Genomic DNA, 27,395 nt, shown 5'->3' with positions numbered 1-27,395 from the left:
TAAACAATCTTCGCCAACAAGGATTTCACTTATCTGACAGCTGCAATAGTGAAGTGGCAGAGGTACAGATTTTAATTGGGAATGATTACTTGAACTGCATTTTAACGGGAAAAACGCATCGGTTAACAGACTATTTAGTACTGCATGAAAGCATATTCGGTTGGACGTTGAGTGGTAGAGTGGGGAGAGAGAGAAAGAAGCTAAGTTCAGGGTCAGACTCCACCGGCTTGTTTATACACATCAATTCGGAAGAGGAATTAAAAATATCGGAACAGATTAGTCAGCTTTGGGAGATTGAAAGTCTAGGAATCTCTGAGTGCGCGTCGGAAAGGAGTGCTGGCGATGAGCGAATAATTAAACAATTAAGAGGATTTGAAACATGTAGACGGGATGCATGAGGCTCGCTTGTTGTGGAATAGGAGTCCAGAGCATTAGGAAAATAATTTTGGTTTAGCGAAAAGGCAGTTCGAAAGGGTGCAGCGAGAGTTAAAAGGTAACAGCTTTGTGAGGGAACAGTTTATGGAAATAATTAAATTTCAGACACAAAACAACATTATTCAAGAGTGTGAGGATACGAGAGAGGGGTAGTTTATGCCATTTCGAGCAGTGGTCCGTAAAGATAAAAAATCTGATGTGTACACCACATGACTTCCTTGTACGTAATATTAAATTATATGCATTTTTTCTTGCATTTTATTTAAACTTATTAGATTGAATTAAACCTACTTCGCCGACAGTGCATAAACCACAATAGAATAAATGCATTCTTTAAAATTCACTTTGTTTACCATAGCGACAGTCTGGCGCTAAGTTTACTTAACAGTATTATATTTCATTCATATTATAACTCAGAATGCACAAAATGTATATCATTTAAAGAATTATCTAATCGTTGCCACATGTTCTATTCAAATACTATAATAAAGCTAGAACTATGTATAAAAGAAATTAAACAAGAAAAGAAACAGTTTTTCACAGATGATTGAGTATTTCTCATTTAATTAATTAAGTTCTCACTTCGCAAGAAGGCAAAAATACATAAAAACTCAAAATATCTATATTAAAAATTACGAAGTAAATCTCAAACGCTTATTTCCTCGAAAAAATTCCAGAAAGAATTAAGCATGATTTAATTGGCAATAATAAAGGAATGCGTTATCTTTGTTGTTGCGAAGCTAAGTTTCTCTAGATTGGCAACAAATCCACTAGTCTCCTGTTTCAAATGTAAACATCAATGGCCGCCATTAAAAACCGGCTTAGCGGCAATTAAACAACTTTAAAATTGCTGATAATTCTAAAAATATTGCACACAGATTTACTAAAGGCATAAAATCCTTAACTGGAAGATAGAAACAACATAATTCAATCATTTTTAAAGCAAAAAATGTACAATTTACAAACATATAAGAGTAAAGAAACTGAGCCGGGTAATAGAGTGGATATATATATAAATATATTTATATACGTTTGGTGAGGCCGATTGCAACCAAAATACAAGGTGCACATCTACATGTTATAGCAGTCCTATATACAAAATTTCAACGTTCTGAGGCTACTCGTTTTTGAGTTATGCGAGATACGTACGTACGCACGAACGTACGCCACGAAAAATTCTCTTCAGAATTAATCTTAAAGCAGTTTTATAATTTTTTTGAAGGAAAAGAGTATTTTATTCTGTCCTTACGTACAGGTATCACGCAAAAACATCGTTAAATGGCATTTGATAGCCGTCAAAATGGATTTTTTCGTTGAAATATGCTGCCTAAAACTTTTCGCGATTACAATACTTCCTTTTTACTTCGTACAAGGAAGGAAAAAAGCACTCAAGTTCGAATGGTATTTAATTGCAGCAGTAGCAAAAGAGGAAAGCTATTGTTAAACGATTGCTTAGAAAAGGGCCCAAAGCTAAATCCGAATATTTTGGATATCATTCTTTCCTTTCGAAAATTTAAAATTGGATTCTGCAGTGACATAGAAAAGGCGTTTTTGATGATTGGGATAGCAAGGGAAGATAGGCAATATTTAAAATTTCTCTGGTATCCTGATAATGACAGTGAGGACTTTAAAATTATGCAAATAAACAGAGTATTATTTGGATGTAATTGTTCACCGTTTTTATTGAGTGCAACAATCAAACATCATTTAAAGAAATATGCGGAAACAAACAAAAACTGTGTCGAGATGTTAAATAGCTCACTGTATGCAGATGATTTGTGTTATGGAGGGGAAAGTGTAGAATCAGCTTTCAGTCTTTCATCGGAGGCGGTATCTATTTTGAGAGACACAAGTTTTAATTTGAGAAAGCTAAACACTAATTCTAAAGAGTTGTATGACTTGTGGGTTCAGAAAGGGTTGTGTGAAGAAAGTAGGTATGAGAGAGATAGTAAGTTGAAAGTGTTAGGCTTGGTGTGGAACTTAGAAGAGGATGGTTTGAGAGTAGACGTTACATCATTGTTGAGTAGTTTAGAATCGTTGAGAAATAGTAAAAGATCGGTGTTAAGCACAGCAGGTAAGGTGTTTGACCCAGTCGGATTTATTTCTCCATTTGTGGTGCGAGTTAAGAGACTGATGCAGGAAATATGGGAGAGAGGTTTGGAGTGGGATGCAGAGTTGCCAAAGGAGTTACGGTGCAAATAGATAAGGTGGTGCGCTGAAATTGAGGAATTAAATGCATTGAAAATAGAGAGTGACTACTTTCCATAAGTTCTAAGTAAAGGGCTGTTGGTTGAAATTCATATTTTCAGTGATGCGTCAGTAGTGGCATATGGAGCGGTGGCATATTTTAGATATAAGAATGAGAGAGGAGAGGTATGTACGTCGTTTATAATGTCGAAGAGTAGGATAGCTCCGTTAAAAGAGTTGTCCCTCCCTAGGTTGGAATTGATGGGGGCTGTAGTTGCAGCTAGGTTGGGGAAATATTTATTGAAAATGTTTCAGGATTTGTTAGGTAGGTTAGTTCTGTGGATGGATTCTGAAATTTGCTTGTGGTGAATAAAGGGGTCAGCGCGTGAGTGGAAGCAGTTCGTGTCGAATAGAGTTGCAGAAATACAAGACTGTACCTAGCCTGATAAGTGGAAATATTGTCCGGGGTCGAAAAACCCAGCAGATAAATTAACTCGTGGTGAAACAGCAAATGCATTGGTGAAAGATAATAACTGGTGGCATGGTCCATCATGGTTGAAAGATTCTAAAGATCAATGGCCTGAGCAGAAGTTTAAAGTAGAAACTGCTATTCAAAATTTGGAACATTTAAGCACTTATGTTCAGGTAACTATTCCAGAAGAAGAAAATACGTTAGACATTACCAAATTCAGCAGTCTCGAAAAATTGTTGAGAGTTACAGCTTGGGTAAAGCGGTTTGTCTCCAAGCTAAGAAAACGTGCCTGTGAAGAAGGTCCTCTTACTGTATTGGAGATCCAAGAAACTGAGGAGTGTTGGATAAAACAAGTACAGAGAGCGAATTACTTTTCGGATATTCAACAATTAGAAAGGAATAATCTAATAACACCAGATTCTAAGCTTTACAGTTTAGCACCATATCTGGACAGTACAGGTATTTTGCATGTCAGAGGTCGTTTGGAACAAGCAGAATTAATAGATGACGAAAAACATCCCATTATTCTGCCCAAAATGAAGTTTACCGAACTAGTGATATTTAGTGAACACATAAAATTATTAAATTCAGGAGTCATGGCAACATTGTCCAAAGTCAGGAATAAATTTTGGATACCTAAAGGAAGACAAGTAGTAAAGAAAGTTATTAACGCTTGCCTGCTGTGTAAAAAGTTTGCAGTGAAGCCCGCCAAACAGTTAACGGGTCAGTTACCCAGAGATCGTGTAGTCCAAAGTAATTCTTTCACAGTTGTAGGCATCGACTTAACGGGAGCAGTTACTATTAGAGAAAAAGCGGGTAACCACAAAAAAGTGTACATAGCCTTATTTACATGCGCCGTCACTCGTGCTGTACACATTGAAGTGGTTTCAGATATGTCAGCAAAAAGTTTCATTTTTTCATTACGACGTTTTTTAGCAAGAAGAGGGAGCTGCAAAGTGATTTATTCAGATAATGCCAAGAATTTACGCAGCACATGTGAAATAATTAAAGGATTTAAAAGAATCAAAGCAGATCCAAGTGTGAGTGATTTCTTGACATCCAAAGAGGTAACATGGAAATTCATACCTGAGCGTTCTCCATGGTGGGGAGGGTTCTGGGAGCGTTTGATGAGAAGCATCAAGGAACCTCTGAAGAAAATCTTAGGAAGAGCATTACTGACTTTCGAAGAGCTCTCTACAATATTAACTGAACTCGAGTGTGTGCTAAATAATAGACCTTTAACATACGAGAGCAACGAGCTGGGTGAACCTCGCCCGCTTCACACCTTCACAGTTTTTATTGCCAGGACGTGGTACATTTAACTTTTCCGAGCATTTCTTGGAAATTTTTAACAAGGTATTTGACAAAGAGACTTTAACCAGGAGGAAGCTTTACCAATCTAAGCTCTTAAAATTAACATGGATCACGTGGAAAGAACAATATTTACTCCATCTTAGAAATGCGCATAACTTTGCTAATCCTAAAACTGACAGAACATTAAGACTGGAGACGTTGTGTTGGTAGAAGGACTAAAACAATCCAAACTACTTTGGGACATGGGTGTAATTGAAAACGTGATTATAGAAAGAGATGGACATGTTCGAGCGTGCCTCGTTCGCACGCCCAAAGGACAATATAGAAGATCGATCCAGATTTTATGTCCTTTTGAGATTTAATTTAGAACTTTGATATTATTGAGTTTTATTATATTATTAATTATTATGTTCATTTGTGGCTTTGATATATACTAGTATAGATAATTCTTTTATATTATTCATTTATATATGTCATACCATTTAGTATTAATCCATTATTAATTAATGTTGATATTGTTATGTAAGTAAGTTTGTGTACTCTTATTAAAGAGTACAGGTGGGGAGTGATGTAGAAAAAGAGATAGAGGGTGCTGCACCACCCATATGTGTAGCTAATTAAGAGTTTTCTCCAGACAGGGTTGAGAGGTGGTTGAGAGTGGCATAAACTAGATACTCTGTAATCTGTACTATATAATATTTGTACATAGTCTTCTCTTCATTAAATAGATTTAGTTAAAGGAAAGCATCTTTGTTTGGCCAATAAACACAAGAACCACCGATAATAGAAGATGTAAGTAAGTTATTACATTTAGTTCGCACTGACAAAAAAGAATATACTTTTTCTTTCACAAACTTCTGTTAAAAATATGTGCAAATATAGCTTAAAAACAAATATATTACAAACTGTGAAGTAATAAATAAATTAAATGAATGAAACTCATAAATGAACATGGATTTGCAAGAGAGTCTCAAGGTTTGGGAAAATATTTAAAAATTAAAAAAATCACAAATAGTCCTGCATTGCAGAAGTTTTTTTAACCTGCCTATTTACAGCACTTAAGAACATTTTTTATCATTATAATTTTAGCTAAGCAGATTTTCCCATCTTTTCCTTAGAAATACTGTGAATTCACATTCAGTCACTTTACATGTAAGCTGTGCACTTGCTGACTGACTTTTGCAAACTTGCACATACCAGGGTAAATGATGGGAGAAGGGATGGGAAAAGCTCTCGGCCTGACAATGAAAGACTGCAACTTTCAGTTAAAAAATGATTTTATTCTACATGATCTCTCTTGACTTCAACACACTTTGTCCAGCTTTTCTCCAACATCAGTATTCCTTCCCAGAAGTGAAAGTCTGGAAGGTCGTGAAAATATTCATCTATGACACTCTTAATTTCTTCATTCTATAGGAAGCACTTCCCAGAAACAAATTTCTTCAAGTTTGGAAACAGATGGAAGTCTGAGGGTGCCAAATCCAGAGAACAGTGGGATGGCCGTGCAAATCATACCCCAAATCCCACAATTGTCCCATCGCCAATGCACCCTTGTGCACAGGTGCATTGTCCTGGTGAAAGATGATTTTTTCCTTCTTCAAGACAGGCCTCTTCTCGTGAATTTTGGCATCCAGCTGGTCAACCAGGTTGGAATAATATTTGCCTGTAATTGTTCTCCCTTTCACAAAGTAATCAATTAACAGGATCCCTTTCACATCCAAAAACACATTAGCCATGACACTTTCCGGCAGATGCAATTCATTTCGCTTGAATTGGCGCTGAACCACCGGCTTCCACCCACTGCTTGAACTGTTGTTTCGTTTCTGGTGTGTAGTGATGGACCCATGTCTTATCCATGATGACAAATCACCGCACAAAATCGGTAGGATTCCTGTTGAATCAGTCCAAAGATTGCTGCGGAAATTGTTTGCGCATTTGCTTTTGATCGGTATTCAGCAAATGTGGCACCCATCTTGCACAGAGCTTTTACAACCGTAATTCTTTATGCAAGATATTCCACACCCTTTCTTCCGATATCCCCACAGCTTCAGCTATCTCACACACCTTCATTTTTCTATCATCCAACATGATATCATGCACTTTTTCGATGGTTTCCAGTGTGGTTTCGGTTTTTGGCCGTCCTTCATGTGGGTCATTTTCGAGGGATGTGCAACCACATTTAAATTCAGCTTCCCACTTTTTAATGGTTGACATGAAAGGAACAGAGTCCCCATAAAATTTTATCAACTTCAGAGGTATTTCCTTAGGGCTTAATCCATAAGAATTTTATGACTGCACGATATTCAAGTTTATCCATTTGAATGAATAACATGCATAATGTCTACTGTGAAAATTCGTGTAAACAAACTACTTGACAGAACATGTTGAAACTTGTCATGCAAACTAATGACACCTGTATCTAGGCAGGAAACATAAATTTTTGCTGATTGGAACACCGTATCACGGCAAGAACTTTTCATCTTACCCTCGTATGTCTTCACTTCCTGCACACTGTGTAGTACAGAATACTACATATAAAACATTCACCATGATCCATTTAATGTACTGAGGAAATACAATATTTTTGTTCTACTGTTATTTTTTTACATATAGTAAAATCTTTTGAGAAAATATCAATAGAACATGTATACGCATTCAAAACTTCCTTCATTACTGATAGAAATTAAATGGTAAATTTTTGTCAGGCTTAAAAATATCCTGGAATGATATACTACAACAGTGCTGGATGTAACTATATCACCACAGATAAATCCTATTTGCTTGATTTATTTCTTTAAAATTCATGAAACAATTTTTAGAAAATTTGTATATGTTTAATTACTGTTATTGCATCTTATTTTAAATTAAACAGAGGGAACAAATGAAAGCATAGTTGTAAAGCATGAAGCATTAAAAAGAAGCAGCTGCTAATAAAAAATAATTCACAAACACTAGATACACATAGATATCACATGAGCAATGTAAATCATACATCAAATTATTCTAATACCAGTTAAAAGAGTTCCACATACATTTGCAGACAGCTATTGCCTTGTTGATTCAGTCTCAAATTAAAAAGTCTGAAAGTATGATTATTCAACAATGGTACAGTAAGGGCTTTTGTTGATAAACATATATCTCATATATTAAAGTGATAGGTAAGGAACATTTAATTCATTTTTGTTTTTGGCTCAAGAGCACAAAAAACAGTAATGTGTAATCATGTGAGAGTGAAATTGATTAGGATTTATACTTCGAAACAACTATAAAAGTTATCAAAACTCCTTGCATTTTCCACCACCGGCCGAGCGGTAAAGTCGCTGAACACTGGTAGTTCGGTCCGAGGTTCGAATCATGCGAACGGGCTGGCTGCATGGGTGTTTCCGTGGTTTTCCCCATGTGTAATGTGTATACAAGCCAGTTTCCCTTAGAAAGTCCTCTACGAAGGCATCCCTCCCCTTAGGCAGATGGCCCATGAGGCTTTGCCGTAGTTAAATAACCTAACCTAACCAAACCTTGCATTTTTGAAGTGATAAACAGAAATCTTTAAAGAAAATTAAAGAAATTAGGAAATATTGTAAACAGAAGAATATATAGATGGCAGATCTTGCCAGTTCTGAAAATTTAAGTGAATCACTGTTAATTGGTTCCAATAATTTTGGACTACCATTACTAAGAAAGTAAAACAAATGCTACGATCTTTAGAGGGAATGAAAAAGAAACTGAAATATGTATTCAAAAGATTTGAAACCTAGAGCAACCAGATCGATCAACTAGTTCAAACCCTAATAAAATTAAAGTACAGTTTAAAATTTAAAAAAAAATTATTCAATTTAGAAAGTTTAGGAATCACATGTTATGATAATTTACCATAAGATGAGGTTTTAAAGGAATTCAAATACAGTCAAAAGTCTTTAATTCGGACTCGTCGGGACTTCGGCGATTCCGGATTATAGATCATCAATTTAAATCTGGTAAGATGCCATGCAGAAATTATAAAATTAAAAATATGAAAACGTAATTTATGAAATAAAGAGCAATTATGATCTAAAGGGTATCAAAATTTACTAAAAAAAAGCTTTATATTTATTTGTTTACTTTATTAAACATTTCTTTCAACATGCGCATGCGTAAAGCATACATTACGCATGGTCGAAATTAGAAAATTGCAACCAGAAAACTATTTGATGTGTATTCGTGATATTTATAATGACGAGAAATTTGATATAAATCATATCAAAGACGGAGTACATCGAGATGAAATACTATATTTAGTAAGGAACTACAAGCCGAATAACATAAAAACATCTGCCCTGACGATAAGGATAGTGCTAACAGATCAATTTCCAGTTCATTGCGTGCTGCGCCCTCCCCCCCCCCCAATCCGGCAGAGCAGCTTGAAATTGATAAACATATTTTGGAATGATTAGAGAATCAAAGGATATGCCTTCATCCATTTTTTGCAGAAATTCCACTTTTTGTCTGATGGACATTGAAACATGCTTTCGCTTTGTAGATCCTTTGGTAGCTCCAGAATCGGAAATTCTTTTTCCATAATCGAAATTTCAAGCTTACTTTCATAAAATTGCTCTAACAGTCTGCAAAAAATAATAAGCCGGATCCAATTAGAAGATTAAGGAACATCGCAATCTGCAACATTAACTGAAATAGATAATTAGATAATTTTAGCTTAGCTTATACCGTCCATTATACGTTAAACGCGCATGCGTAAACGTATTATGCGCATGTGTAAAGGAATTACACGCACGTGTTAATGCTTTATGCGTTGACGCATGCACAGAAAGTTTGTAGCTTTGAGGCCCGGATTATAGATCATTCCAGATTATGGAAGTCCGGATTAAAGACTTTTGACTGTATTCTGTAAAAATGAACCAATGACAATCTTCCACAAGTCAGTCTTTGCCTCATCAAGCAGTAATTTGTGAAGATAAACTAACTACAAAAATACGGATAATTTTTTTATATGTATATTGTAATGAATGCTTTTTCTCTTAATGACTATTTGAATTCAGATTTCTTAGAACTGCTTTTGTAATTTAGGTTGAACAGGATTGCTTTGACATATGATACTGAAAATGCATACCTGCAGATTGTTATTAGCTCTGGAAGACAGAATTTCTGTAGATTATGGATGGTAATAACATGAAACCAGAAATTCTACAAATGATTTAGGCGAGTTTTGGACTATGGTTAAACACATTTTAGCTAAATGCAACTTTTTAACAACCACATAAAAAATTATGCAGAAGATTACCCAGCCACATTCCGAATCCTGAGTAATAAATTATACGTTGACGATCTTATTCATAGTTTGCAAGATGGAGAATTTGTTTTAAAGTATATCAGCAGGTGATGTTTATTTTAGGGTGTCTTCAATATCAGAAAGTGGGGAACCAGTGGCGTAGCTAGGGTGGGGCAAGGGATAACATCTGTCCCCGGGCGCAGCATCCAGGGAGCGCCAAATTAATGCTACAAAATTTTTTAATGAAATGTTTTCTATTCTTGGCACACAGAAAGGGGCACAAATTCTTCAGTTGTCCCCGGGTGCTGGAATACTAGCTACGATACTGTGGGGAACAAATATACAGCTACTTTAAGATAAATTTACAAGAAAATTGTTGCAGATTATACTGTAAGATACTTGAATACTGCTGGAATTCTCAGGAAGATTGTATAACCATAGATTATGAAAAATTAATGAATATAAAGAATATGTATGAATTTAAAGAGCAGTGTGATAAGACCTGTTGTAAAAATATTTGACCAAATTGAATTTACAGTTAGAGAAGAAATGATACTTCAAGCAATCTGGAAAGGATGATTAAACTGGGATGGCCCCTTACCACCAAATTTAACAAAAACAAATCTAGATCAGTGTGAAGAACTACACTACTAGTACAAAGGAATGTAGTTATATTACCACTGCATTTACTTGCATCAAAAGAAACAGATAAATTAACTGGCAACTTGTTTCATATATACAATTATATAAATATATATTACTTTACAGTGATTAAAGTTGAAAAACTAGTTAAGATTTAGTAGCCTAAAAACTAAGAATTGCGACAGTGAATGAAGTTATATTGCCTAGATTGGAGCATTGTGCAGCTTCTGTAGAAGCTAGATTATTTCAGTATATTTGGAACAACTTGAAACATTTGACAGCTATTTAAATTTTATTTCTGGTTTGACTTCATGATTATTCTTCTCTGGATTAAAGGCACTCTCCACAGTCGAGAGTGATAGTACTAAACAAAGTTAAAGAAATTACAATTCTTTCTAATTTGAAATGATGAAATCACTGCTCAAGAAAATAAAAGTCTGTGGTTTTGCTGCTTAGAGGAGACAACCTGGCTGCTTTGAATGACAAGAAACTCTGGTGGAATGCACCACTCTATATCAGGAAAGATGAAGATCATTAGCTGCAACGAAGTAATGAAATTTCCTATTTGGATGAATCCAAGACAAAAGATTCATTGGTTTCTATGTAGAAATTGAAATAGAAACTCTTTTTGACATAAAAATGTTACATTCTGAACAAAGTATTATAACTCACAGCTTTGATTCAGGGATTTATTTACAATGTGAAGAATTCACATGAAAGGAAGAATGTCTGCTTACTTACAGAAAAAGTTCGGCTGGCTAAAGAATATTTGATTGAAAGGATGCAGATAGAATACTTTCCTTAAGAATATTTGGCTCTAACCAAAGGATAACCAGTGCCACAAATTCTTTCATTACACTGTAGAAAAAAAGAGGAATAATTTAAATAGGAGAATGTCTTCAGTATGTTAATATTTTTCCTTCAAGAAGCATATCCAGTTTTGTTGCCAAGTCATTCTAAAGACTCTACACAACATGCAAAGCACCACATTTCAAATGCTTCCCCATTATCTCGCAAAAGCGTGATAGAGATTCATTAATAAATGCGAGAGCTATTTTCCCCCCATGCTGCATAACATTTGTAATGTGCACAGCTGAAGAACTCATAAAAATCATTTTTAAGGGCCACTTTTGCTTTTGTTTTGTAAAAATAGATGTAATTTAACAAAATTTAACAGAATTAAAAATTTAATATGATATTAAATTAATTAATGGATTTATTTTCAGTTAAGTAGTCTTAATTATTCAGATTTATTTTCATATTTAGAAAGAGCAATTAATGTCACCATCTACAATTTAATGACACATCTAAGAAACAAATAGCTAGTTAAAAGTATTAGATCACAAACTATATCATTATTAAATTATGAGTGTTATATATATATATAAGCATTTTATGCCAGAAATTTCATGCTAAATCAATGACTCAGATTCCCACGCCAAAATTACAGTGAACACATTCTTGCACTTAAGTCTGATTTTCTTTCTCAGGGAATTAATAAAAATAGTATATTTTTAGGAGAAAAAAGAAAAAAAAAGTCTTTAATACTTACTTTGTAAAATCAGGTTCTTAACATTAGTATGAACAGCATTTTTCACACATGCAAATAATTCATACTGGCCATCTACAGGTCTGATATCTTCAGTATTTGATGAAGGCGGAAGTGGATACAAAAAACAACTACAAACAGAAAATAAAAATATTATAAACTATAAAATATCATGTTAGGTTTTTAAAAAGAAAATAATTATTTACAATAAATATGGCATTAACTATTAAATTGAGAACAAAAAAAAAATTATTTTTAAAATAAAAAATTGGTACTTAAAATAGATTTTTTAAATAATTTTCAATTAACATTTTATCAAGTTATGAGTTGTTATTCATTTCAGAATGATAAAGAAAAGCAGAAAAAATGTAAAACAATGAGGTTTGAAGCATAAGATACAATATAATGAAAAAAAATTATTTTCTCTCCTCCAAAAAAATAAAATTACAATAACATTTATTCCTGATGGCTGCAGAAACACTCATAATGATCCCACTTCAATTAATGCTATTCATTCTGATTCTGAAACTAAATGCATATATTTTCTTTTATTCGATAAATATAGAGTTCTAAGGAAAAACACTGCAAGTAATTCTGCATAAATAATTATAACAACAACAGCAGAGACAAAAAAAGAAATATGGATGTATTTTTAATAACAAGTCAAGCCTGTTATTAAAAATAATCAATATAAAAGAAAATAAATGAGAAAGAAGGTACAAGAAGGGAGGTGTTCCACCTTCACATCTTATGAACTTCCAACTTAATCTTTTAAAAACTCACCATTGGTAGCATATTTGGCTTAAAAAAAAAAAAAAAAAAAAAAAAAGAAAAGAAAAGAAAAGAAAGAAAGACATGATATGAAACTACAAACACCTAGAAGTACAAAGAGAAATAGTTTGATAGATTGTTTGGAATCATTTCTAATAAACTGTCTATGTTGCTTGAAAATTTATAAAGATAATACTGATTACAAAGAAATGGTAGTAATGATAAATGTCATCATTATTTAACAGGGTTCATACACATTTCCTTACATGAAAATTAAGGACTTTTAAGGACCATGAAAGAAAAAATTAAGGACCTATCAGCAAACAAAAAAACAAATAGAATAAAGCAATTATCCATATAACCGACTTCATGCTTGTAATTCCACTTTAAGAAACTAACAGAAGTGTGTATTATGCACTATTATTAAATTCCCTTTAATACTTACCATAAAACAATTTTGAAAATTAAACTACTCCCTAAAAGTTATGAAGTAGATAACATTAAATTAGGAACATAATTTCTTTAAAAACATGTATAAGTGTATTTTACACTAATAACAGTCACTATTTTAGAGATTTACATGATTATTATTAACTTATTTGATATTTATTTAAACACAGTCAACTACTATTATAATCACAATGTAAGAATATTTTGCAGATTAAAATAACTGATTTGAATAACAGATATAAGCACATTTATTTCCTTGGTTTTTTGAAAGATACTAGAATAATAAACTGTACAATAAAAGATACAAAACATTTGTGCTTTTTTTAAATCTGAAATCTTTTCAGCTATTTTAACATCTAATTTATTTATGTCTATTTCCTTTTCTTTAACTATTCTTCTAAGTTCATTTGCTTTGATAAACAAATCAATGTTCATGCTGGTCTCAGCTTCATCTGCTAAAGCATCTACTTCTTCATTAATATCTTTAATGTCCCTTTGAAGAAATTTTTTCTTCTGCTTCATATAATCAATTTCTTCCTCAATGATATTTCTTTTCCTCTTTGAATTTTCAGATTTAGTTAAAGATTTTTGTTCTTCTAAATACTGCATATATTTAGACCTTGCAGAAGCTGCTGCTGATCTCATTTCTTTATTAATTTCGATATTAAGAACAACTCCAGAAAATTTTATGTAATCAAATACTGTGCGTTGAAAAATGTATGATGAGTCACTTAAATTTTCAATTTCAATTGCTTTATTTACATAGAAGCCCCTTTCCACAGAGGCCTGTCCATGTGACAAGATAAGAATCATTTTCACTATTTTCCATACTTTTGAATAGTGAAAATCATGAAAATAAGAAGTGAGAAATGTGTCAAGAGAAAGATTTTGAGGATCAAAAGTAGAAAATTCATGTAAATTTGTCTTTACTACTTTGTCTAGAAACTCTCCAAACTGCAGCAGAATTTCATCCCAATCATCTTGTAAAACACATTTATTCTGCATTAATACCGTTAGAACTATTTTCATTTTGTTCTGGGCTTTTTCTGGACTTTTAACCATCAATCGCAGGTCTATACAAGATGCATTTCGAATAAGAGAATAATTTATTGGACATTTAGATATTAAGTGTTGTACTATTGTTAAGACACAGTATTGACCTTGTTTCAATGCAAAACTTTCAGCTTGTGAAATGTCCTTCTTGCGGCATTTATCATTCATTAACTACTCAGCAAGGAATCCCAAATAAACTTCTTTACTTTTAATCATTATAACAATTTGGATCATTAAAATTAAATTTATAAAGATTTTCTGCTTTAGTTATTTTTGAATATTCTAGTTTCAAAATTTTAAAGTGCTGAAAGCAATCATTTACAAGTTTTAAGATATCTTCAGCAAAAAAGGGAATAAGTGGTTTATCACTTTGATAATATTCAAGGAAAGGCAATAATATTTTCGACAGAGAGAGATAAAAATTTAATTTTATAAGAAATGTTTTATCTTTAATTGCCTCCAAAATATTTTAGAAGGATTTCAATGAATTTTTTTTAAACTTCCCCATTTCAACTTCTTTAATGTACAGTAGCAAGTCATCCCATATTTCAATGGCTCTTTCAACTGCTGGGACATTTTGCAACCATCGGTAAAAGCAGAACTTCACAGGTAGCTTTTTTAAGCCAGATATACTTAAAAAATTTTCACGTCTTGCAGGAGAATCTTTAAAAATCCAATATAAGGAGGATAAGAATGATGGAATGTCCCAGCCAGTGGATGACGTCCTATGCTTGAAAGCATTGTTAAGAATGTGTAAACCACATGTCCCTAATGTCAAGCATTGAATGTTATATTCCTTTGTCAAGTCCTGTTGCAATAAATCATAAAATTTCCAGTTTGCTGCAGGACCATCCATCGATATTTGTAAGAGTTTTGACAAGTCTAGTTTTTCAACACATTCATAAAATTTGGATAAAATAATTTCACTTTTTGCATGCCCTATAAATGAAGAAGTAAGGTACTGAGTTCTGACCTTCTTTTCGTGATGCCAGTACCTCACATAAATATCTAGTTGCTTCTTTTGATTTGTCAGATTAAGAGTTTCATGAAATAGTAATGTAAAAAACTCAGCATTTTTACAATGCTTTAGTAACAAAGTTTTAAAATAAGGGCCAAGACCAAAATAACAGATATAAGCACATTTCTTTTCACCACATGAAAACTATTTTACAATGGAACTATCCGGGAACATTTTAGTGAATAAAGGCCCAATATCATTGCACGATTTAAAAGAATAGTGGCTTTTGATGCACTTAAAAGCCCACAATATTTCTGCATTTGTAACTTCAGATTTGAAAAGAAAAAAATTTATTTTATTATTTTCTACACTTATTGATGTTGAATTAGCAGTTACATCTTTTCCTGAAGTAGATGGTTCTTCTAACTTGACAAAATCCATGATACTGTTAGAAGAAACTCTGCAGTTGAGAAGGGAAAGATGTTTTGCAGCTAAAAGGGGCATTACATGCAAGGCATTAGTAAAATTAAGTATCGCATATATATGTATATAATGTATCTATCTATCTATCTATATATATATATATATATAATAAGAAATATATATATATATATAATAAAAAATGTATACTGAAAATATACATTTTTTCCTATATATATATATATGACAAGTATCCGGACATCCAATATCTGGAACGATCTAAAATCCGGACCTCAAAGCCCCCACCAACCAATTTTTTAGGGCTTTTTTGGAGGGAAGGGGTATGCTTTATGAATGCGTATTAGATTTTTTTCCTCATCATAAAAAAACATGTCGGAAATCCCGATTCTTAATCTCAGTTTGGCGCTAAATAAAATATCTCATTATTGAAGAAATAATTATTTTAGCATAAATTTGTGTGATTAGTAACTTAACTCCATAGCTGAGTATCTGCTTGGCATAATCTCAAACCAAAACATTTGTTAATTTTACACCAACTAATATTTTATATCCTTGATGCCGAAATCGCGAATCATTATTTATTGTATTTTGCTTTCATCACCGCATGTTTATCAATGGATGACAACTTGAGTGATGACTCATGCAGCGATGCCAAATAATAGAGTATTATCCGATTACAGATTTAAGTTTAATGCGCTAAAATGTTAACAAGGGGAGATTTAACAGAAATTTCTTTCCTTATGCTGAAAATAGATTTTGTTAATGATACTTGTAGGACAAACGATTATATTTAGTGCTATTTGAATTAAGAATAACTGATTTGTTATTCACATAAAGCCAGAACCAGCGCCATAGCTCGCATGGCCGCACCAGGCGGCAGAATTTAGGGAAGTTAAACAGAAGTTTTTCTTTGTGATGACAATGCCCCAATCATCAATCAATTAACGGAGGGTGAAATCTGTAGTATGGTTCTAAATCCAGAAAATACAGCTACCGATAGTGAAGAAAGTAACAGAGAGGTTACTGAACGAGAAAAAACTTTGATTGACAAGTTATTCCGAATTCTCGACACAGCAATTACAGGACTTGAACAATGGAACTTAATAACTCAACAAGAAATTATATGTCTATAGTATTAGTCTAAAGTATCAGCAGATAAAACAAATCAAACAACTCACATTGAAAGAAATGTTTAATAAAGTAAACATATAAATATTAAGCTCTTTTCTTTTGTAAATTTTGATACCCTTTAAATCATAAATGCTTCATTATTTCATAAATCACGATTTCATATTTTCAATTTTATAATTTCTACGTGCCATCTTAATAGATTTAAAATGATCTAATGTCCGGAAAAATCTCAAATCTGGGATCGCCGAAGTCCCGACCTCGGACTTTGTACTGTATAAATATATATACAGAATGTATATTTTCAGTTAAACTTCTACCCAATTACTTTTTAGTAATTCATGAAAGTTAATTTTGCGTCTAGTTAATTCAGGAAAATTAGTTTCAATTAGTTGTTTTCAGCTTTAAAAATACTAAATAATTTTTAATTAGTTAGTTGTTTTCAACTAATAATTGTATCGCCATTAGCAAAAATAATGCATTACAATCAACAGCGCAGGATTAAACCAAATACTTAATTGTCTATTGAAGCTTCAAAACGTATTTGCGAACTTCACTTTTTCTCGGCTAACATTACCGAATTTGCCCTTGGCGACCTAAAATCGAAATGGAGCCAACAGGTTTCCCGCGAAATCGATAACAGACCCTCTGCAGAAATAAACTCATAATCCCGATATCCCATACATATAGTATGTGGAAAAGATAATAAACTCCGTAGAAGGTGATAAAAAATTAATTTATGGCTTAATTGAAACAAACACAGAAATTAAGCTAAGCAAAACCGTGTAAAAACAAATTGAAATGATAAAACGAAACTTAATTTTCATGTGAATTTTCAGCGCTGACTCTCCCATTATAGAAATTTCAATTTGTTTCAAACAAAGACCCATTTAGCTTTATAAGGATTGTCATCCATCAATATCCAGTCTTTGTAGTCAGCTTGATGAAGCCACAGCTTATTGAAAATGTACTTTCCAGGCATCTCGTTCCTATTGGCGTCGGAAGAATTGTGGCCTTCCAGGTTGGGATTGCTCTAATTTTGGCAAATATTTTCAGACCCCCCCCCTCCTTTTTTTTTTTTTTCTCGAGCACCTTCATCATCACTTTTGCCTCTTAAAGAACTTCCGGCTTCACGCTTTCGTCACAATCTGCCTAAATTTATGGATAACACTTGTTTCGAAAGATTGGGTGAATAGCCAATCAGACACCGATACTTTTGTTCGGGTAGCTAATTGGTTTTTTATTTTTTATTTTATTTATTTTTTTATTTTATTTTATTTTATTTATTTATTTATTTATTATTTTTTTTATTATTTTTATTTATTTTATTTTATTTTTTTTTTTATTTTTTTTTTTTTAAGTTTACAACGCAAATCCGCCAACAAATTGGTTAAGAGCCGTGCAATTTTAATTTCATATTCATGAGAAATCGCAATTCACACACAGAATGGCAATCATTAGAAATGATAAGAAATGTCAAATGAGCAAAATTAAGGACTGTTTATTCATTTTGGCCAAAATTAAGGACTTTTAAGGACCAAAAATCATTTTTGAAAAATTAAGGACTTTTAAGGACCGTACGAACCCTGTTTAAGAAATAAAACACTTGTCATCACTGTCATGATTCATTATTCTTACCCGTGATATAGTCCAAAAACTATTCTATTATGTTAGTCAAAGACTGACAATTTTACAGAAATTTCAGAAAAAGAGGTTAAAATAGTTTCAATTAGGCAATAACTAGTATTATATACTAGCTTATATGCTTCATCCAAAGTGCATGAAATCTAAATTATCAAATAGGAGAGATGAAAATGCTATGCTGTTTCAAGAAAATAAACCCACATTTTGTGTCATCGCTTTTCACACAAAAATCAGTTCTTTTCCCTTTCACAGCTAATTTGTTTCTTTACCAATGAAGTCCTACAGCCTTTTGACATGGTGGTCTAATTTGTTGATACGAAAAAGGAACAGTAATAATGCTTGTTTGCACAACGAGACTAGCATCTTCAAATACCAGTGGGTTCCAAAGAACATCCTCTACCTTTTCATTTACTAACAACAAATTAAGAAATTCTTTTACTAAAACAGCAGGAAAATTGGTTTTCTGCAATAAATATCTTTGAGGGAATGATCAGGCAGAACTTGAGTGCTACATCATCTTTGAATGATTATTGCAAATATTACTGCTAAACTTGTTTTATTATAACATACACTTTCTTACACTACCCTATTCTCATGTGTAAAAGTTGCACTCTTAAGTTTTAAATCTAATTAAAAAAATAATAATAATAATTCTCAAAAATAAGCTGTTGATAGGTAAATTTCACCCAATAACAACAAATTTTATACCCAATCACTAAATTGCTGCTGTGTAGCCACATAATGCCTTATTGCCATATGTTTGTATGTATCTATTTCTAATCATTCACATGTAAAAATTGCACCCCTGATTTTCATCTGCTTTTTTGTGAAAAAAGGTGTGGCTAAAACGTGACAATATGGTACTTATGTTACTAAAATATCTTATCAGTTACTGTTTGACTTATATCAGTTACTGACACTTTTATGCCCAAAACAAGTTTTTGCCATGCTAAGTTTAACTGATTACAACTTGTGATTTAAATTACTCTTAGGCAGAAAGCTGCCAGCCCTGGCACATCTTCAAGCAAATTTTCATCATGTGAACTCATACCCATGTGGGCTTCTTGCTACGTAGCATATTTTCCATGTGGGCACATTTTCAGAAGTCAATTTTGGAACTGAGTTTTATTCCATACACTTTTTGTAATAAAATCCTGTACAGTTATTTGAAACTTCACCTATGACACTAAATAAATTTACTTCTAAATTATTCCTCATCAACAATAATACTGATTTTGAACAAAAGAAAACCAGAGAAACAGCAATATATATAACAGAATATGGATTTAAAAATGCCCACAGTGATGTGAAAATTCAAAAAGTGCAAAAACAGACAGAAGGTAATAAATAGCTTTAATTGACTGTAAATTATCCTGCAGACAATGAATTTTTATAAATTATCTATGTAAAGAAAATATAATTTGAAAGCATGTAGAAAAATTATGTCAAATCACAAATTCATTACACATTGCAATGATCACATTGCAGTTTGATGATTCATAAATTGGAAAAAAATGTATGCAAAGCATCGGCTCAAATGTAAGTGAAGTTTTTTAATAAAACTTCTGACAATGAATATTGTAGTGTGCTTATATGTGCACCAAACAATTGAGGGATTGTGTGGGGGGGAGGGAAATGTGCTAATATATTAATTTTCACTCTTTTTTAACATAAGAATACATACATATATATATATATATATATATAGAATGACTGTGGCATTATTGTTTTATGATAACTCTGTGGAAAATTGCAATGGATTGACAATGATCCTCTGCATTATAACTGCATAGTTAGTTAGATGACACTTGAAGAACACACATAACGATAAATTCCACACGTAGTTTTATTCTTTGATAATGCACATCATCATTATGGGTGCATTATGCACCCCACAATTTGATACAGTTTACATTTCTTAGAGAATGGACAAAATTTAGAAAAGTAAACTCTACGCGGCTAGTGGCAATGCAAAGCAGTGAAAGAAAGCACGAGAAAAGAGAGGGAGCTGTGCTGCAATTAAACTTTTATACCATTTCAGATCACATGACATTTAATGTCCAGATGTCGGGTTCAGATTTCCTGGATAAGTGTGCATCAGAATTGCAGGGAAAATTATTGCTCTGTTATTTTTAGAATGAAGACTAAAGGGCTATTATTAATTTATTACTTGAAAGATATACATTTTATATATTACATATATATAGATAGATACCAGACAATTTTTAATTATCTTTTATAGAATAATTTAATACATAAACTGTACACATTAGCCATGCAAGTTAAAGTACGATTTATATAACTTTATTTATTGTAAGTTAATGTACGATTTATATGACATCATTAAAGTACAATTTTTCTCCCTTTCTATCTAAAAAATGCAAAGCAATTTTACAGTGATAAATAAAGCCTTTTAAAATCCATAAACCATTAACAGATAAAAAGCATAATTAATATGCATCTAAATCTTTCAGCATCACATTTTTACAGTTGAGTTACTACTAACAAATAACACAGCTAAAAAGTATTACCTTTGACGTGTATGGCAACCTATAATGGCTAGCTTGTTCAATGGACTCAACATAAGATGAGAATTACAGAAAGATATAATTGCATCTAAAAAACGAGGTATGATGCACTGGAAAGAAAAAAATCAAATTTTGAGAAAAACATTTTAACACAATGCACAGTAAAAGCCTCATTATTTGGCATTCAATTTATCATAAAGCAAATGTAACTGAGATATTTCAAAATTTTTTTAAACAGAAAAATTATTAAAAAGAGGCATTATAAAGCACATATAAGACTACAACTAAGAATCATGTTTATAACATCTAAATGTGAATACCCATGAATGATTCTCTTTTAGATGTTGCTAGCTCTTAGTTGTTAGCATCACTAATTGTTGTTTTGTTAACCTTCTAAAACCGGGCCGAAATTCTCATAATATAGCCTTCAGACCGGTGCGATCAGAAACAGTTTTGCCCCCTCTTTGACATTTTCCTAATGAGAAAAGTCGTTAGTCCCCCTCCATGGATGAAGTAAAATTTACATGTTTGTCGGATGCTTACGTCCTATAGTAGAGGTGTTGCTAGATTTGCAATTTTTTCGATGATTATTTTGCTTTCATTTAAATGAAGTTCTAAATAAATAGTGCATAAATAAATATGCAGTACTGGATGCATATCCAGTGCATAATTTATTTAGAACAAAATATATGCAATGTTTATATTTTACTCACTATTTTGAATCAATCTCATAAATAATTTGTGAATTTTTTAACTTTGTTTTCACTCTTCATTTATATTCGCATATTTTCGTATTAGAAATTAGAAAGCGAGAACAAAATTTAACAAAATATAGTAAATACGAACTAGATTTGTAAGTCTTCAGGCTGGAATGCGATTTTTAATAACACATTTTCATTAATAAAATAATGGTAATGATTAATTTAATGAAATAATAATAATAATAATAATATTTATTACCATTAGATGATTAGAATGAGATTCAATACAATTAGATTTTGAGATGAACTTACAGCAATAATAAAGCTTTACATAACAATAACAGAGATTTAAATCTGCTTTTTTCGATAATTTTGTTATAATATAAAAATCCGAGATACATTGGTTGCGTTTAATCATTTAACTTTAACAAATATTACATTGGACTATCAGGCAAAGAAGGTTTATCTTTAACGAGAATTTTTCTTTGTAAAATTGGCTTTTGTTTATGTTAGCAGAGAAAAAAATCCATGACCTATACATGCAATCATCAAAAGAATTTTGAGAACAGTTTTAAATGTTCATGAAGAATTAATTATACGTCAATTTCTTTTCACAGGTAGAAATTTCGTCTAAAACCATCGTTGTATCCAAAGGTTGAAGTCTATTTCATTTTCAACGAATATTCTATTTGCACATAATATATTTTCTAATTTATTTTAGAAAGAGTAATCTTTCACATTTTCAAAAGAATAAGGACATACTGGGTGTTAACACAATGTAGTAAATCTGTTTTTCATATTTCTTTCAGTAATGAAAACGATTACCCTGGAATATTTTCAAAGCAAAATTAAGAAAACCGTTTACACCAAATTTTGCATAAAGTATCTTCTTGTGTATTTTTTTATTTAAAGTGTGGAATTTTCTCTTTGAAAATATCAAAAATCATGAACGGAGCAAAATTAATTCATGAGAAATAAGTTTAAAATGCAATAATTCCATCGTAATATGAAATAGTGGAGAAAAGTGCAATACAGTTTACTTATTCACAAATAATCCTCCTCATATGCGTAATTTATGTACTGTCGATTGAGAAATATAGGTTAGTAAATTAAACCGGTTATTTCAATACTTTTCTTTTATCCATATTTTTACGGGCTCTTCAGTAGAGCGGTAAAGGTGGCTGAACACTTGTAGCTCGCTTGGGTTTTAATCCCGGCTAAACAGTTGGATTCACGGTTTTTGTGTAACGTAAATGCAAGCCAGCTTCTCTCAGAAAGTTCTCTGTGAAGGCATAACTCCCCTTATAGAAGTAATTGTTGTGTGCTTTGATGTAATTCAGTATGCAAACAAAATTAATCCAATCAAACCCGAAGAACGGGTTGATTACATGTGGAGTTTTCCACCAGGAACGTAAATGCGAGCAATTTTCTCTTAAAAGTTTTACACAAAAGCATCCATCCCCTTAAGCAGATAGTGTTTGCGTGCTTTTCCGTAATCCAATCCTAATTTTCATACATTTAAAAGTAAGTTAACATACACCTTATTACAGACAAAATAACAACCTTTTTTAAAGATATTTTTTTATTAACTTGTCTGAATTCCCTTTATCTCTTGAGGAGTATAAGAATTTCAGCAAATAAAACTGGCCGAAATTTTATACAATGTAACTGATGTTTTCATTCAATTTAGAAGTAGCGTGAGCTTTACTGATATTTAAATACTTTTTGGCAGATCTCATCCTAAAAGAGGGTCTAAAGATAAATTGATTTTATTTAATTTACAATCAATAAAAATCATTGAAAGCAATCACTGAATGAATTAAAATCACAAAAACTATTATGCATACAATTGTCTCTTATTTATCTCCTGATAAATCAGACAAAATTGCCTACATAATAGAAGCACTTTGAAAGAGTTAACAGTTCTTAAGGGTTTTATGCACTCCACAAAAAAATGTCAAAATAAAATCTTATTACTCATGAGTATGAAAACGAAGTAAACGATAAAAGCGGTTTTACTTTTTTTCTAGAAGGGCATTAAATCTAAAATATTAATCTATTCTTATTTGTTATGATTAAAAAAAATTATATATGGTAAGCTTAAAGAGCATGCAAAATCGCTGACGTTTTAATCATAGCAAAAGTCAGTACTAAAAAAATTAGCATTAAAATTATGAGACAGATTGAGAAAGAGATGGCCTCTATTTGATTCTCAAGTATATTGGCGTGAGACGAAACCTGCAGTTTTTGCCAAAATGTAGCCAAACTGATAAGAAGAGGGAAATAATGCGTAGCCAGTGGCTAGTCTGAGCAGCGATAATGGACCACCCAGAGATCTACAGATAGGCAATTCTCTAAAATGGGGAGGGCATGGATGGTACGACAGTTATACCAATGCCAGCGTCTGAGAAAGTCATTCTCCTGGTACAACTGCTGTACCAACCGGCTTCAGAAAGTTAAGATGCTGCTAACACCACAATCATATTATTCCAAGAATTCATCTTTGATAGACATCTTTGATTGATCTAGACAGTTTAATCAAACTATTTCCAACAAATGAAAATGCATGCCAGATAGTACAATTTAGTACCAATAATGGATTAACAAGATGTAACAAACAATCATATGATATTCACCATGCTTTTATGTAAGCCTGATTAATTCTCAATAAGATGCTTTAGTTTCTGAAAAGAAGGCTATAAGCTAACTGCTATTTATTTACCCGCTTGCATTTTTTAAAAACAATTAAAATTTGATACAATTTGAATCAACAGCATGCAACAGAATATGTTCAAACTTACAGGATCCTCACATCAAGAAATTGCATCATGGGTATGATATATGGGTTTATTGAAAAATGGGAATGCAGCATAAAAAATTATGGTAAGTGGTTTAAGTTCTTTTATATGATACACCTATAACTTGTATTTATTGATTATCTAACTAAATAAACAGTGGTCTGTTCCTTCAAACAGCTACTGGTATCGTTGGCACAAATTTTGCCAGCTTTTATGATTGATGGTAATTTACAACCAGCTCAGATGTTTTAGTTTTATATTTCTGAAGCTTGTGAAAATACTTTGGCTTTTATGGCTGAAATGCACTTTTCTTTCAAAATCTTGCATAATTTTAAACATAGGCCTTAAATAGCAAATAATATGACTGTTTTTAGAATTTTAACTGAAAATTTCTTCTTCCATTTATTTCAATTTTCTACTGTGAATTGCATTTCTCATATGCTCCATTATCTGGAGCTTGGTATTTCCCAAACTTTCTTGACAGTTGAGCTTTTACTAGATATTAAAAATATAATTAGACTATGCTATGTGCACACTAAACGTAAAAAAAAACATTAAAAACAGCAATAAAAAGAAGTATCTATTGGCACCTCACAAGCAAAAGTAAAATATAAACTATTAAAAAAATTTCAACTTGAAAACCAGATTACAGCTTGGACCTCAATTATTAGATTTAAACTAAAAGCACATAAACACAGTTAACTTTTTTTTTTTTCAGCAAAACATATAAAAAAATAACGGCAGAAGCATAAACAAGGATTATATAAATATTACTTTTTAACTTTTTCAAATATTTGTTCTATAGCAGTTTGTTCTAAAATTTTCAGATATTCTAGTTTCAGCCCCCTTACTTCATGCAAATTTATGTAAAGCCATTCTTGATTTGTTTAATAGCTTTTCTAAAAATTTTGGTACTTTTTGATTATTTACCCAACACTCCAAAGAATTTGCCAAGCAAAGCAATATGTTGCTAAAATAAGCAACCCTTGACATTGCCAAAATGTACTTATTGGCAACCCCGGTATGCATGCACACACAACAGTCGGTCATTGGTGTTTGCTTTTGTTATTGAGTGCATTTTTAATTCTTGTAAGAAACTATAATGGAATCTGAAGTTTGAAGGCTTATGAAAAAGAAAGTGTTGCATTTCTACAAAAATATGGCATTGTGTAAAATAATAGCGAATGCAAAAACCTACATTCCATAAAGCACAGTAAACATGTGACTATGAGAAAAGCTCGGGAAATGAGGAATTCTGGATAAGTGAATATTCTGGATAATTGAGCATTTAAAAAATGCAATTTAGGGTAGAAAAGCTAAATAAGCAGGAAAAAAATTTTCAAGTCTAAAATTATAAAAAGAGTTATTTGTTATCAAGTTAAATATCAAATGCCTACATTTAAATTATGTGAGATTTCAAAAGCAAAAAGGGTATCACAAACATAAATCTGAAGTAAAATTATCACATTCGATTATTAAACTCCGTCGACCATGAAAATCGGCAAACATCACATAAAACTTATGCCACTCATTCCAGCAGAAGTTTGAAAGAACAGACTGTTCTTTATTTAGTTAACCAACATATACAAGTTATGGACATAACATATAAAACACTTAAAATCATTGGAACTACTCTGATATGCGACCTCAAGTCGCCAAATTTCTCTTCCATGCTGCCATATTGCTATCTAAATTTTTTGTCTACATTTCAAACTTTAAGCCTAAAATTTCTCCAAAAACACGTTTTAAACCCACAATTTAAACTAAAAATCCGAAACAAAAAATTTAGAGAGCAAAGCCGTAAAGTTTCTAACCAAAATTATTTGACAAGAGTCCATGTACATAGCGATACATTTTAACTTAAAAAAATCTACGAATGGCATAATCTAGGCAACGAACGAATCTAAGAACTATGCACACCTCGCTTTAATAAATTAATAACAACAATAAATTTCAAAGAATACCATGTACACAGCATCCTGTTTAAACTTAAAAAAACATCTACGAATTGCACAATTTAGGCAACAAATGAATCTACGAACTACGCACACCTCACTTTAATAAATTAACATAACAACAATAAATTTCAAAGAATACCATGTACACAGCGTTCTGTTTCAACTTAAAAAATCATCTACGAACTGCACAATTCAGGCAACAAACAAATCTACGAACTACGCACACCTCACGTTAATAAATTAACATAACAACAAATTTCAAAGACTACCATGTAGACAGCGTTCTGTCTCAACTTTAAAAAACATCTACGAATTGCACAATTTAGACGGTACATACTAATCAACAAAATAACTAAAATAAATTTCAAACAATTCAAAAAACAATAATAACGACAGAAATTCATACTAAAAAAACAATGAACATAACATTCTACAAAATAAGAACAAGAATAAAATAAAATGCACTTACCATCAATTAATGCTTTTTCAAACAGTAGAAATACCAATTTCATACCGCCTTTAACATGCCGCCATGTAACCACTATCGTACTTATATGACAGCCAGACACACTATCCAGAAAATTCATACTATGGTTCACAAATAAATAAAATAACAAATAATCACAATCCCTACTTCTATCATGCACAGCCACTAAAAATAATCTCCCAGACCCTCTTTTCACACTTCTAAATACCCACTGCTCCTCAACAGGATGGCCACGACGATATTTCCTTTTGCCGAACTTCAATTCAACAACTTTCACCATTTTATCTTTCCCCCCTATCTTTATCAAAGAGCATGACGCGAACCAACTAACTCCAGCGAAAGATTTTACAACATCAACAGGGTTGCCATACAACATGCAATCACGCCAAAAACCAGCGCAGAACACACATCGCCACATTTGGTGAAATTAGGGTGTATATCAGAGTTGTACCAAATCATTTGTCATAATTTTTCACATTCCACAGCCAGTATTTATCCATTTTTACATAAATTAAACTTTTCTTGATACCATGATCCCATAAACTTGAAAATACTGAATGCTATTTCATTGAAGAGAAGTCCCAAATTTTAATAATTTTTTCAAAATACAGTTTAA

At 32.0% G+C, this 27,395-nt stretch overlaps 1 protein-coding gene across 2 annotated transcripts in view; it reads right to left on the bottom strand.

Annotated features, from left to right (window-relative positions):
* The window catches only part of Tfb4 (transcription factor B4), a 119,067-nt gene that overhangs the window by 75,200 nt on the left and 16,472 nt on the right, over positions 1-27,395 (bottom strand). For both annotated transcript variants that reach the window (XM_085811067.1, XM_085811066.1), the window contains exons 3-4: positions 20,839-20,945; positions 11,866-11,993 (exon numbers count right to left, since the gene is read on the bottom strand). In XM_085811067.1, coding sequence (XP_085667193.1) covers positions 11,866-11,993; positions 20,839-20,945 — 235 coding nt within the window. The remainder of the gene's footprint in view (positions 1-11,865; positions 11,994-20,838; positions 20,946-27,395) is intronic.

The sequence above is a fragment of the Stegodyphus dumicola genome, chromosome 2, assembly GCF_044657685.1.
Source record: "Stegodyphus dumicola isolate Sdum_Otavi_A_Nest chromosome 2, ASM4465768v1".
NCBI classification, from domain to species: Eukaryota; Metazoa; Arthropoda; class Arachnida; order Araneae; family Eresidae; genus Stegodyphus; species Stegodyphus dumicola.
The sequence above is the reverse complement of the archived record's forward strand: the minus strand, read 5'-3'. Positions and strand labels throughout refer to the sequence as shown.